This window comes from Rousettus aegyptiacus, unplaced genomic scaffold (assembly GCF_014176215.1).
Source record: "Rousettus aegyptiacus isolate mRouAeg1 unplaced genomic scaffold, mRouAeg1.p scaffold_m13_p_4, whole genome shotgun sequence".
NCBI lineage: Eukaryota > Metazoa > Chordata > Mammalia > Chiroptera > Pteropodidae > Rousettus > Rousettus aegyptiacus.
In genome coordinates, this window is record NW_023416307.1 from 105,310,374 (window position 1) to 105,323,910 (window position 13,537).

Below are 13,537 nucleotides of genomic sequence, written 5' to 3' on the forward strand. Positions count from 1 at the left end.
TGCCAGAACAAATATATGACTATACACCAATTTGCATTTTTTAAAAATCTTTGATTTCTCAACTCTTTAGAAATATTTTTCTGGTTCAGTTTAATTTAAATGGTAATTTCCAGCTTTGTAAGGGGAAACCATTTCCCTGGCATTTGATTTGCATTAGTCCTCAAGACTGCGTATAAAAATACCAAGTTGTATCAACATCTGCAAAGTGAACCTGTCTTGCATTTTTGTAGCTTACATCTCCCAGAATTCAGAGACTTCTTTAAAACCTGATAAGGGTTTTTGTTTGTTTGTTTGTTTTTTAATGAAAATATAAGGAAGAAAACCTTGTCTCTTTGTTTACAATTGTATAACATGAAGCAAAATCTATGAAATCAATTTGTCTTGATGTTCCCCCAAATGTGAACAATAAATAACCATTAAACAATTAGTCTGTGCGTGGGTACACGCATATGACTCCATATTAGTATAAAACTATTTGAGGCATATGTGAACCCTATGCCTTGATGAAACAGTCACTATTTGAAAATACTGACTACATGATTCTTTGAATTAAAAAAAAAATCTAGTATTTCAAAGTAAGTGATATTCGTAATATATTTCATTCAAGTTGGTCTTAATAGCTACTTTCAGGAATAACAATTCACTTTGGAGTACTGTATTTATACAATCTTTCTTTAATTACGTCTGTATCTGGGTGGCTTTGAAATTTAAATTGATTGATTATTCTCTATGCGAAACAATTGTTTAATGACACAAAACATAGCTGCTTTTATCAGGTCAAATTGCCTAGCGCAATGGGTTTTTTTCACAATAGATTCTTGCTGTAACAGAACTCACTATTAGTTAGTTAATAAAGTTCCAACCTTTGATAGGAAACCTTACAAAGTCAAGTCTAGTAGAGTACAGTTGAGTTTTCAAAAAGGCACATATATTCCGCAGTGCCATTTTACCATCACATTGAAGGGAATAAATTCTAGTGAGTTCCTGGAGACCAGGACCTGTGTTTCTGCTTTCATAGGCAAACTGCTGGTGAAGATGCGTGTGTTTAAATATAACAGTTGGGTGACAGATGTGTGCAATTCAAAAACTCAACCTCATGGGCATTTTTACTTACTGAATAACATTTTAATTAGGAACAAGGAGAAAATAAGATGTAAATTTTATTTCATTTCAGGAAGAGCAAAAAGAGCACTATTGTATTGAAAATGAAAAGAAACATTTATTTTTACTCAAATTTGTTTTTGTGGTAAGGTAGTCTAGAAGTAAAATGAGAAAACTATAAATACTTAGGAACCAGACATCAAGGCAAATTCTAACTATATTTTTATTAAAATATAATTGAATAGTTGATTTAGAATGGCACTGAGGACTTCATTTTATTGGTTCATTTGCTTGCATAAGATATCAGTAAAGAATTATTCTTCATATAGAAAAATACAGTTGTAAAATAAAAATAATGCTTGCTTTTCTCTTAGGATACACAGTTTTAATTGGATTTAAGGCATTTTTATGTATGAGTCTTTCTCTTTTTGCCTAACTTGTTAAAAATCCCTAGGTTCTTTAAGAGTGTGCTCTTCTTGTTCTAAATGTTCTTTTATTTTATTTTTCAGAACTGCCTGCTGGTTGGGAAAAGATTGAAGACCCTGTCTATGGTATCTACTATGTAGAGTAAGTGCCTAATCCACACTTTAGTTTGTACCCTCTGTAATTATGCATATTTATGCTGTACAGACTTTGACATCATTATAATGTATAAACTAAATAATAATTTTATAATGAAAAAATATATGTATATTTTAATGAATGAGAAAATATTCAGCAAATAACAAGACAGCAAATTATGTTATGAAATTCATGAGGGCCAGAATTGTGTCTTTTGTTTACCACTCTATTACCAAGGCCCAAATCATCCTGGTGTATGGCAGGTACTTAACAAGTATTAGTTGAATGAATGAGCAAATGAATGAACGAATGAACGAACAAGAAAGGCACAGATTCAGTAGACCAAATAAATAGGGGTTATCTTTAGGAGGAGAATCTGTTTGTCTACTTTTTGCCCTTTCTTTATTCATACAGACTTTCTAAAAGGGTCAGACAAATCTTAATATTGTATAACACTTTGCCAAGATTAAGAAGGAAATTGAGAACTAGCTAACGTGCAAGATCTTGTATGCCTGTTGGCCTCTCCCTTGCCTGAGGACCATACAGATGGCTCCTGTTTTCCATTTTCAATAGTCTCAACCCTCATCATAACCTGTTTAACTATGTACCTTAGTCAAGCATTAGAAATACACTTTGTGCTTTCATCAAACCCATCAATTGGTAGGATGAAACCAAAAGAAAATAAAAGAAACCTGAGCTATTAAACATTGAATAAATATGCTAAATATGCTTTATATCATTTCTTCAGAGAAAGATGAGAAATGACTAATAAAAGATTCTTTGAAAGAAACAAATGCCATATAAGTGTTCTGTCGTTATGAATTCTAGCTGCCACAGTGAAGACAACCAGCAAGCTTTCTGCACTTCACACTGCTGGCAATGAAAAGTCATTTGTATACAACCCTGGTGATAAGAACATATGATGCAAAAACTCAAGGTTGTAAAATGCTCAACATCTTACTGTAAAAACACGAGTTTCATATAGCAAGTTTCTTTTGCCATGACATTGCCACCTCTTTACCTAACAGGAAGGATTGGTAATTTGGAGCATCAAAAAGGCCAGCTCAGTTGTTTCTCTGACCTTCACAAAATGAAGTTCCTATATATGCCCTGTAGATCATCTTTTTCACAGACGTACAATAGGGTTCTTGCCTATGAGGGGCTCATTTTGCGTTTTCCCTCAACTAATTTGTGTATTAAGAGAAAAGGAATAGGTGACAACAACTTTGATAGAGGAAGAAACTTATTTGAGGGCCAGTTGTTGTCTTACTATACAGTTCTCTCTGTGTCTTTTCGGATATACGTGCCCATTCATGTTAGACTATTTCTTAGCATGAAATTGCCTACAAGAATTAGGACATAAACCAGTAGTCCTGCAATAGGAAATAAGAGTAATTGGTCTGTCTATCCTATTTGACATGCCTGCTTTTAAAACTTAAAACCTGGCTTTAAAAAGTATTTCAACTCTAAATAATCACATAATAAGTATGTTCCCAAACTTCTAGTGAAGTATAATTTTGATTTTAAAAAATGAGTGTGTTTATGCTTTTGTGTGTTTATATAAGGTGTGTATGTACATACACGTAAATAAGGCCATCGCAAAGAAAACATATGTATGTGTGTGTGTCTATGTATGTATGTATGTATACATGTGTATGTGAGTGTATGTGTGGGGGGGGTTGTTTGTTTTGCCATGGCATTTTTAGTTTTGGAGCTATCTGAAGTATCTGAGTCTTTGTCACTTTGAACACATTACATTTGCTTAGGCTAGCTGTACTTGGAGTCTATTTGCCTAAGGTTTATACTTTTAATCCTGACTCCATACCTGTTGATCAAAATAGTTTACAGATGTAGGTAGATTCCTTCTTTTAACTTTATTGTGTGAATGAATGCTTCCATGAACTCTATCATAGAAAGTTACACAGCAGTTCTGGCATTATATGTTACAGACAACATCACTTCTCCATTTTAATCTCATTTTTTCAATTCTTCTATAACCTATTTCTTGTTGAATTAAAGCAACTTGACTTACCAGGTGATTCCTTGAACATTTGGGAGTCGTGGGATTTGAATGCAGACAGACCTGAGCTTGCATGCCTCTTTACTGTTTACTAACTATGTTGTGTTAGGTGACTTATTAACTGTTCAGGAATTTGCTTTTTTTTAAAATCCATAAAATATAAATAAAAATAGGACCTAACTCCTGGCATTTATTGAAGATTTTAAAATAAATTGCATGTAAAACTTACAGCACAATGCTTGGCACATGTAAGCAGTGAGTTGGAAACCGTTCACTTTTATTTCCTCTTCCTAATTGCACATTTTGACACAAGATGGTCAAAATCTCAGACCACCTGCTTTGCTCAGTTCTAATCACAGGACTTGGCCTGACTGGCATTTTGCTTGTGGAATGAAATGTTTCCCAACTGAATCTTTTCTGCCTTCTGCTCCAGCCACATCAACAGGAAAACACAATATGAGAACCCAGTTCTAGAAGCCAAACGGAAGAAGCAGATTGAGCAGCAGCAGCAGCAACAGCAGCAGCAGCCACAACAACAGCCGCAGCAGCAGCAGCAGCAGCAGCAGCAGCAGCAGCAGCAACAGCAGCAGCCACAGCAGCAAGAAGGTTGGCTTTTTCTTGATCTGTGGGCTGAGGAATTCAGGGCGAAGCCTGGGCGCCGACACCCCCATGTGGTCAGAACTGGCCTTGAATAATCATATCCTGCCATCCTGAGGACTTGATGTCCTGGTGAAAGGAATACAGAGCTGCTAGAGTTCCCTGCATCCTAGACAGCTCAAATGGGGGGCCCAAATCAAAGGCAACCAAATCTCAAATGTAGAAAGGAAAGCTGTCTTTAGGATTGGAGACCTTTCTGATGGTGAAAGAATTTCCTTGCCCCAGCAGCATTCGCACACCGACTGGTATCTAAATCTAAACCACTTTTAGCACTTTAAGAGGAATTACCAGATATGAAACTTTTAATTTTAAGAACATTACATGTGTGCATTACAGAAAGTGGATAATTTGAGTGCTTTTTAAAAATCTAAGTTAATTCATGCTTTTTGTAGTATAGAACATTAAATTCTCCCCCACTCTCTCCAGATCCATTCTCAACCAGAAATTTTCTAGGAATGTACAAATACCCATATTTTAATAAAAATCATAATTTATATATATAGGTTTTGTGACCCATTTTTCTTGCATAAATATGCTTCTTGTACATGATCAGTTGGTTAATATAGATTTATCTTATAATTTTTAATAGCTGCATAATATTCCATTTTATGAATATTTCTACTTAGCCATCTGTTGATTAATAGATGCTTAGGTTTTTCTCAGTTTTCACTGCATACTTATAAAAAAGATAGGCTAATACACCCTCAATATAATATTTGATATCAAATATATATGAATGTCAAATATAACGCTTATAATATAATATTGAATATCATAAATATACACCATAGAGTGGAAGGCAAATTTTTTCTGGGCAGATAGTAAATTTTGTGGGCTTTATTGTCTCTATTACAACTACTCATCTCTGCCCTTGTAGTATAAAAATAGCTATAGATAATATGTGAACCAATGAGCTTGCAATGTTCCAATACAACATGATCTATGGACACTGAAATTTAAACTTCATGTAATTTTTGTGTGTTGTAAAATATTCTTTTTAATTTTTTTTCCCAATCATTCAAAAGCGTAAAAGCCATTTTTGGCTCCAGTTGTATAACACAGGCATTGGGTCCAATTTTGGCCTTTGACCATAATTCGCCAGCCACTACCACAGACTCTATGGGAGGCGGGGTGTGTTTGTGTGTGTTTGTATATGTTCACTTATTAAAAAGTTCTCCTTTCTACCTTAATCTATTTTTTTATTTTAAAAAAAATGTTTTTTAATATTTTTTTCTGAGCTGGTGAAACTTGATATTGCATTTTGGAGAATGAGAGTATACAACTGAATATGAATGTACAATGGAATATGTTAATTGAGCTGGAAAGGAATCTAGGGTAAATATCAAGGGTTATTCACTATGAGTTCTTTCTGGGCTTCCAGGAGGAATAGGACTGTAGTTAGGATCCAAGATTATTGGTAATGGGTCCTGTCTGGAGTTCAGAGATGATAGGAGATAGCATCTTAGCAAACTGCTGAAATGCACCTTCAGTACTTCAGATAAGCAAGCTTAGCAGTCCAACACATGCTCAATTACATTTGAGACGCATCTCCCTTGTTGGGCTGTCTTTAGTTGACTCTGTCTTTCACGATGTTGCTTGGTCTCACTTTTGACTCTCTAGCCAGAGAGAACTAAATATTTATTGGGTATATCACAGTATTTTTTTCCCTAAAGGTCTTAGAAAAGTGACAGAGACAGAGATATCTTGAGATTCTTAACCTAGAGTGAGGTCAAATACCAATTTTTTTTAATTTAAGTTCTGTGCCTCTGGTTTTATTGGTTTGTGTAGTTTTATAGTTAAGAAGAAGGTGAATGCTAGAGAAGTTGGCCATCCATTTGAAGGGAAAACCGGTAAACTGTTGCTTCTCTTTCTTGTAGAATGGACGGAAGACCATTCATCGCTTGTGCCTCCTGTTATTCCTAGCCACCCCCCAAGCAATCCGGAGCCGGCCAGAGAAGCTTCACTTCAGGGTAAAGTATTTTTATAATTGCATCATAATTTTAGCTCAAAAATTTAATTTTATGGATATTTTAAGAAGTTGAATTTCGTAACTCCCAGCTCATTCTTTTGATAGCAAAAACCATAATGACTGAAACTTTAAATACATTGTTAATCAAAATTGTCAAAAAAATGAGAAACTTTTCTGTATGAATTTCTTCAGCTATTTGTAATGCTCTAAAAGTAATGACTACTTGTTATTAAAGATAAATTAAACCAGGGTTTATCAACCTAAGTACAATTGACATTTTGGGTCAGATAATTCCTTGTTACTGGCCTGTGTTATATACACACATTGTAGAATATTTATTTAGCAGCATCCCTGACCTCTAACCATAAGGTACCAGTAGCACCTCTTCCCCTGTTATGACAAAAAATGTCCCTAGGGGGCAAAAATATCCCAGAGTTGTGAACCACAAATTTAGAGACCATAGATATTTATTATCGTGCTAATAAAATAAATTGAAAACTTGGCATTAGGTATTTTCAGATTCTAGTCAACATATTTGCTTTTAACTATAATTTTCCTATAAAAGTAAAATGATTTGATATTATTGTTTTATATTCTCATCTCCTGTTCTTACTGCAGTTCTGGCATTTATGCATGTTTTACAGCATTTCATTGGGTCTCACTTATTTACATTCACAAATAGTTATGAGCCCCCTAGAGAGGCTCATTTTTGAAAATTGAAAGCTCCAGAATCTTACTATTTTCAGGCCTCATTACTTTTAAATGATAGAAAAGATTTTTTTTTGCTGTTTGTTTAGGGTTTTTTTACTTTTAAATAAGAAAAATAGAACAAGCATCATATTTGATGACATTGGGGAATATTTGTGGTGCAGAACTATTAATATGCCTGTAAAATTTGTCTTCCTCTTCATTTTAAAAGAGATAATAATTGTGTTAGATATAAAAAGATGAGTAGAATAAGTATTTTCTCTAATTTGATTCCCTCATTATCATTTTCAAAAGAAAGAAGTTATTCCCTGCTAGCTGATCTTGTCATGAGATTAGTATTAATATCAGTTTATGTGAAATAATTTCTGCTGGCTTGGATATATTTTTTATGGTGATAATGGCTTTAATAAAGATAGAACATGGTAGATATTAACATATTAATTAGTATCAACATGATTGTGGCCTCCCCTGTATTTTTTAAGTATAAATACTTAAAAAATATTGTCTCATATTGTCTTATTTCCCCCTCTCCTGATGTTAGCTACACTAACTTTTCAGTTTTTTGAACCTCTTTTCAGTTCCTGGAACCAGCAAACCTTCGACCATGTCAGATCCTTTGCATGTCCTGTTCACTCTGTTTGCAGTTGTCTTTTCTTCCTACTGTTTGCTTCGCTAACTCCTTTTCATCTCAGATCATTGTTAGGTTCCCATGTTATATTCACTCTTTCCATCTTATTCTTTTCATTTATAGAATTAACATTTTATAATTAGCATTTGTATGTGTTCAGCTTTTTAATAGTTTCCTTTTTAAACTTTAAATTTCACAGAGGTATGTATGTGTATATATGTACATATATGTATGTGTGTGTGTGTGTGTGTGTGTGTGTATTATATTTACTGTAGGATACTCCAAACAAGATAAAATCCCTTTGCTACCTAGTTTCTACTGAAATTTATTATGGAGTGAAACAATATACACATATGTGCATATATACACACACACACACACACACACACACACACACACACACACACACATAGATGATAAGTAGACCAGCTTCCTTAAAGAATTGTCTTAGAGATTAAAATTAAACTTTTAAAGGTTCAGATTCTGGGTTGCAAATGCTCAGTGCACCAACTCAGGGAAGGGTCAGATGGTATGTGTCCATGTTGGGAGCATCATCTCAGATTCCTTCTTTTTTCTACACCATTTTTTTTTTTTTTTCTTCTTTGACTCCTTTCAGTCCCATAGTGGTTCAGAATTTGGGAGAAGTTCATTGAACTCTCCCTGGGAATCATTCATGATTGTTACAGCCTTTCTACTATGTAATTTCCATGCTAATCCTTTACTTTCAAACAGTTATAACTTTGCCACAGGAAGTGCTATTGGACAGCACTGGTCTACAGTCTTCACACAGTCGTGCCAAGAATAGTTAATAGCCTGAAAGGGAAACACGTACCTAAGAGTTGTTCAAAAGCAGATTTTTAGGCCAAGATCCAGAAAATCCTGATTCAGTGAATCTAGGGCAGGCCCTAAAAATGAGTATATTAAAAAAGCTATCCAGGTGACTCTCACATATAACAAAATCTTACAACTGGCAACTAGCCAACAGACTAGGCTCTCTTAGAAAATTACATGTACCACAGGGCTACAGCAAAGAGCCCCAAATTTCACTGCATGTGGGTAGAAAAGCATTTCTTTTCCAAAGCTATATTAACTGATAGCCTGCCCATACGTAAAACAATAAAACATACATAAGTGTGAAACCTTCTGATCTTTCCTCCCTAGTTAAGCATTGAAAAAGAATGTCAGTGATGTAATTTCAAAGCTCTGCTCATGTCTGTATTAAGGTGAAAACATGTTAAGCTCATAATATACTAATGGCTTTAAAAAAATTCATTCAAGTAAACTTCCAGGCACATTTTCACATTTTCTAACTTTGCCTATAATAAGGAGGAAAAGCTTATACTCCCAACCACCTCTTTTAGCCTTGTCAAAGACATATTAAATCTCATTTCTTTGTGCTGTTGTTCATTCATTCAATATACATTTTTGGAACATATGAAATGAAACGGGCAGTATTCTACACACTGGATATACAAGCAGAAATCCTCATGGAGCTTACATTCTAGTGGTTGTATGTATGTGCATGTGCAGTGCCTTTCATGCAAGGGGGTGGGGGAGAGTGAGACAAAACACCAAACCAGTGAGTGACATATAGACTGTGTTGGGTGGTGATAAATGCTAAGGACAAAAATAAAGCAGGAAAGGGAGATTGGGAATGGTGGAGGAGCTACTGCAGTTTTTAAGATGGTGGTTCGAGAAAGCCTCCTTTAGAAGGTGACGGCTATAGGCATCTCTGCATAACTGCAATGTGTTTCCCTTCAAGCTCTCTGAGCTCCCCAACAGCCTCTGTCTCAAAAATTCACATATACCTCAAAGTAAAATTTGGGGGTAACCTCACTTGTCCTCAATTTTTCATCTGATAATTGCCATGGTGCCTGTCTCTCCGTAAGCCCTGACTGCAGCTGACATCATCTTCCCAGTTCCTTGGCAGATGACCTTACATAGTGAATCCTGCTATGCCTTTACTTTCATTAGCCACGGTGACAGGGCTGTACTTTGTCAAGCTTCCAACCAGCCTTGAGACTAGAGAAAACGAGGTTAGTGAGCAGACCTGTGACTCTAGGCAATTTAAAAGAGCCTTTTTGAGAGCCAGAAACTTTTGAAATACATAATTACAAATTATATGTCTGCCCAGAGACCTTTTTAAAAAGGCCTTTTAGATATACCTAACCAAAAATAATTTCCTTCTTGGGTACCAGACTCTAGTACAAGAGTTATAGAGACTTTTCTCCTGTTTGTTTGTTTGTTTGTTTGTTTGTTTGTTTAATAACGCTTTGGATAGAAAAGAAATAGGGCACATGAGGAAACTGTGGTAAGGAACAGGAGATAGAAGTATAATTAGGAGAGCTGAAATTAGGTTGACTATGTGGGATAACCAGAGAAATTCTAGTGAGTTTCTCAATTATAGTGAAATGCCCAACTCACAAAACCCAAAACAAAATTTTGGGTTTCTGTATAAATTTTATTAATGTTATCAAGAAAATTCAATAAAACTAGGTAGCATATTTGGAAGTTAATTACCTATATATCTATTAATTTATTTTAAAGAAGACAAGTGAATTTGGAGCTATATGGCTCTTGTTAGTAACTATTTGTTTATTTTTTTTTATTTTTTAAAAATATTCTAAGCCACATGTTTTAAGCTTTTTTTAAACAATAAATTTTAGCATTGGAAATGTCCAGGCTATTTAACAAATTGTTCAAAGATGCAAATTAACGAGAAAAATCAGTTGAATCCAGAATTCAATTCAAAGAAAATCTATAACTTTTAATTTTGGAAGTAGTGATTCTACATTTTTATCAAATTGTTCTTTGTGACCATTCGGTATGTTTCTTAGTATTATCTATGTATTTTCAGAATGAGTTTTCTGTTTGATTAACAGCTAAAGTTTTTGCTGAATTGGTTTTACAAGTGGAAGCCAAGCCCAAAGGCAACACATTGGAAGCTGAATTGCATAATATAAACTATAACAAAACAAAATACATCAAGCAAAGGACCCACATTTTCTATGAGGACTTCATGGCAGCTTGATTGCTATCAAACTATGTGAACTAAAACCATGGCATATGTTAGACGATGGACACCAATTTCATCCTTCTCTCATATTGTCTTTTGGATCTTCCTGACATGCTGTATGTGCTATCCTCCCTCCTTACACAAAGGGGCCTAGCATCACCCTTACTACTGAAATCAAGAGAGACCTTTTTTAAGACACCTATGTGCCCAAATGCCTGAGCGCAGGAGCCTGGAGAGTTATCTATAAGTTGCATCATTTCTTATCTAATTTACTTTTTCACTCATGGTAACATTCATTATGTTCTTCTTGTTTTCATCTAGGCAAACCCTTTTTTACACGAAACCCTTCTGAGTTGAAAGGCAAGTTTATTCACACGAAGCTGCGGAAAAGCAGTCGTGGCTTCGGCTTCACAGTCGTCGGAGGGGATGAACCTGACGAGTTTCTGCAGATCAAGAGTTTGGTCCTAGATGGTCCTGCTGCATTGGACGGCAAGATGGAAACAGGTAGAGACACTACATGGCCTAGTAGCATTTCCTGTATAGTGGGTGAGATTTCTACCTGGCACCTGAGCAAGACCAAGTAACAGCATGATTTTCTGAATTTCTAAATGTCCTTTAAAAACTTTACAAATGAGCAAGATTCCTCCACTACATTAAATGTATTCCCTGGTATAGATTAAATTCTTTGAATCCATTTTAACTCTGGGGAGCTATTAGGGTGCTATTGAGAATAGTACAGCAGTAATTTAGTAAAAAAAAAAAAAATGTAGATCTATTTGAATAAAGGGATTCTAAACTTGGATTTCTGCATGAGAAATATTTTTTAGATGAAAGTGCCAATGTTTTTTCAGTGACCATTATATTCTCACTAGCAGGGAAGACACTAGATGCTAAAAGAATGCCTTATCAGTAGTTAAAATAAGTAATAGAAACAGTCTCTTTGTGCCCTACAGGACTACCCCCAAATGTAGCATCAGTTTGGCTTCTTAGTGGTAGGATTTTATATTATAATATTGATATAATTTTCTAGGTGTTTTTGTCTTTTATTAACTCCCAAACTCTTACTTTTTTGCAGGAGATGTAATTGTCAGTGTGAACGACACCTGTGTTTTGGGACACACACATGCACAAGTTGTGAAAATCTTCCAGTCCATTCCCATTGGTGCCAGCGTGGACCTTGAACTCTGCCGAGGTTATCCGTTGCCTTTTGACCCAGATGACCCCAATACGAGTTTAGTGACCTCCGTGGCCATTTTGGATAAAGAACCAATCATTGTGAATGGGCAAGAGACCTATGATTCGCCAGCTAGTCACAGTAGTAAAACAGGCAAAGTCAATGGCACGAAGGACGCCAGGCCAAGCAGTCCTGCTGATGTGGCTTCAAACGGTTCCCATGGTTACTCCAATGACACTGTCTCTTTGGCTTCCTCCATAGCCACTCAGCCAGAACTCATAACTGTTCATATAGTCAAAGGGCCAATGGGTTTTGGTTTTACTATCGCGGATAGTCCTGGTGGTGGTGGCCAAAGGGTGAAACAGATTGTTGACAGTCCGAGGTGCCGAGGCCTGAAAGAAGGGGATCTTATAGTGGAAGTTAATAAGAAGAACGTGCAGGCTCTGACTCACAACCAAGTTGTGGATATGCTGATTGAATGTCCAAAGGGAAGTGAGGTCACATTATTGGTGCAACGAGGAGGTATGTAGGTTTATGTTGTTCTTTGATTTTTTTTAAAACCCATAATCCTTTGTTTAACTTACTGGTATTCAGATGGCTATTCAAGGGCTTTAAATGTTTGGAAATGCATTTAAAATGCCTTCTGATTTCTTCAAATGCTAGTGTCTTTGGGATAAGGGTTGTGTTTATACATTATGTTACACATGTGCAAATAGAGTGATACTCTTAACTATAAATCAGGTTGTGCCTTTTAATAACCATTAAGATTTTAAAACTTTATCTTTAATTCTCCTGAACCTGGTATACATGCAAAATAGGGCTCCTGGCCACCCTTCCAACCTCATCTCACAGTCCTCTCCCCTACTCACTATGCTTTAGTCACTTGGCTTTTTTTCTGAAGTGTCTATAGTGCTCCAAGTCCTTTCTGTCTCAGGGCCTTTGCACTTCCTGTTCCCTCTGCTTGGAATGCTCTATTCTCAGTTCTTCCCTTGGCTAGTCTAGTCTCATTCAAGTCTCCTCCTAAAAGAAGGCTTCAGTGATCACTTATCTAAAGTAGTCCCCCAATACCTCCATGTAGTCTCCATCCTATTTTTTCAAAGTCTCTATCATGATTATTACCACAAGTAATTGATTTGTTTATTTATTTGTTTATTTTTGTTATTTTCTCTTTTTCACTAGTATATAAGATCCATAAAGCCAGAGGCCAGGTCTGCATGTTGACTGCTGTAATCTCAGCATTTAGCACAATACCTGACTCCTGCTCTAGGTATTCATGAATAAATTGGTATTGGGTGAATGAATGAATGAATAGATATTGATTATTTATATTTGTCAGGAACAATAGCTCCACCAATCATATCAAAAGCTTATCTCAGCATACCCACAATTTAATGAAGTAGTTAAAGATCTTAGCGGAGCAAGGTATTCTAAATCTTGAGAAATTATACTTCATTTTATTCCCCTGTCTGCACCCCCCACCCTTCCCCCACCAGAGCTCCCAGGACCTCACACTGAGAAATATTTTCCATACTGTTGAAATGTCTTGCTTCTGGATACGTGTTTGTAACTAGTCTTGATTGATTACCTCATGCAATGGACCCGAGATTAGTTGTTCCCCTGATCCTTGCCAACATGATTTGTTTTATGCACAGCATATTCTGACCCCCTGAAAAGAGATGAAGAACCAGACTTTTATTTCTTCT

General features: G+C 35.7%; 1 protein-coding gene across 16 annotated transcripts in view; it reads left to right on the forward strand.

The window, feature by feature from the left end:
- The window catches only part of MAGI1 (membrane associated guanylate kinase, WW and PDZ domain containing 1), a 542,794-nt gene that overhangs the window by 460,928 nt on the left and 68,329 nt on the right, over window positions 1-13,537 (forward strand). For all 16 annotated transcript variants that reach the window (XM_016150212.2, XM_016150200.2, XM_016150202.2 and 13 more), the window contains 5 exons: window positions 1,611-1,668; window positions 4,116-4,288; window positions 6,217-6,309; window positions 10,982-11,164; window positions 11,736-12,356. In XM_016150212.2, coding sequence (XP_016005698.1) covers window positions 1,611-1,668; window positions 4,116-4,288; window positions 6,217-6,309; window positions 10,982-11,164; window positions 11,736-12,356 — 1,128 coding nt within the window. The remainder of the gene's footprint in view (window positions 1-1,610; window positions 1,669-4,115; window positions 4,289-6,216; window positions 6,310-10,981; window positions 11,165-11,735; window positions 12,357-13,537) is intronic.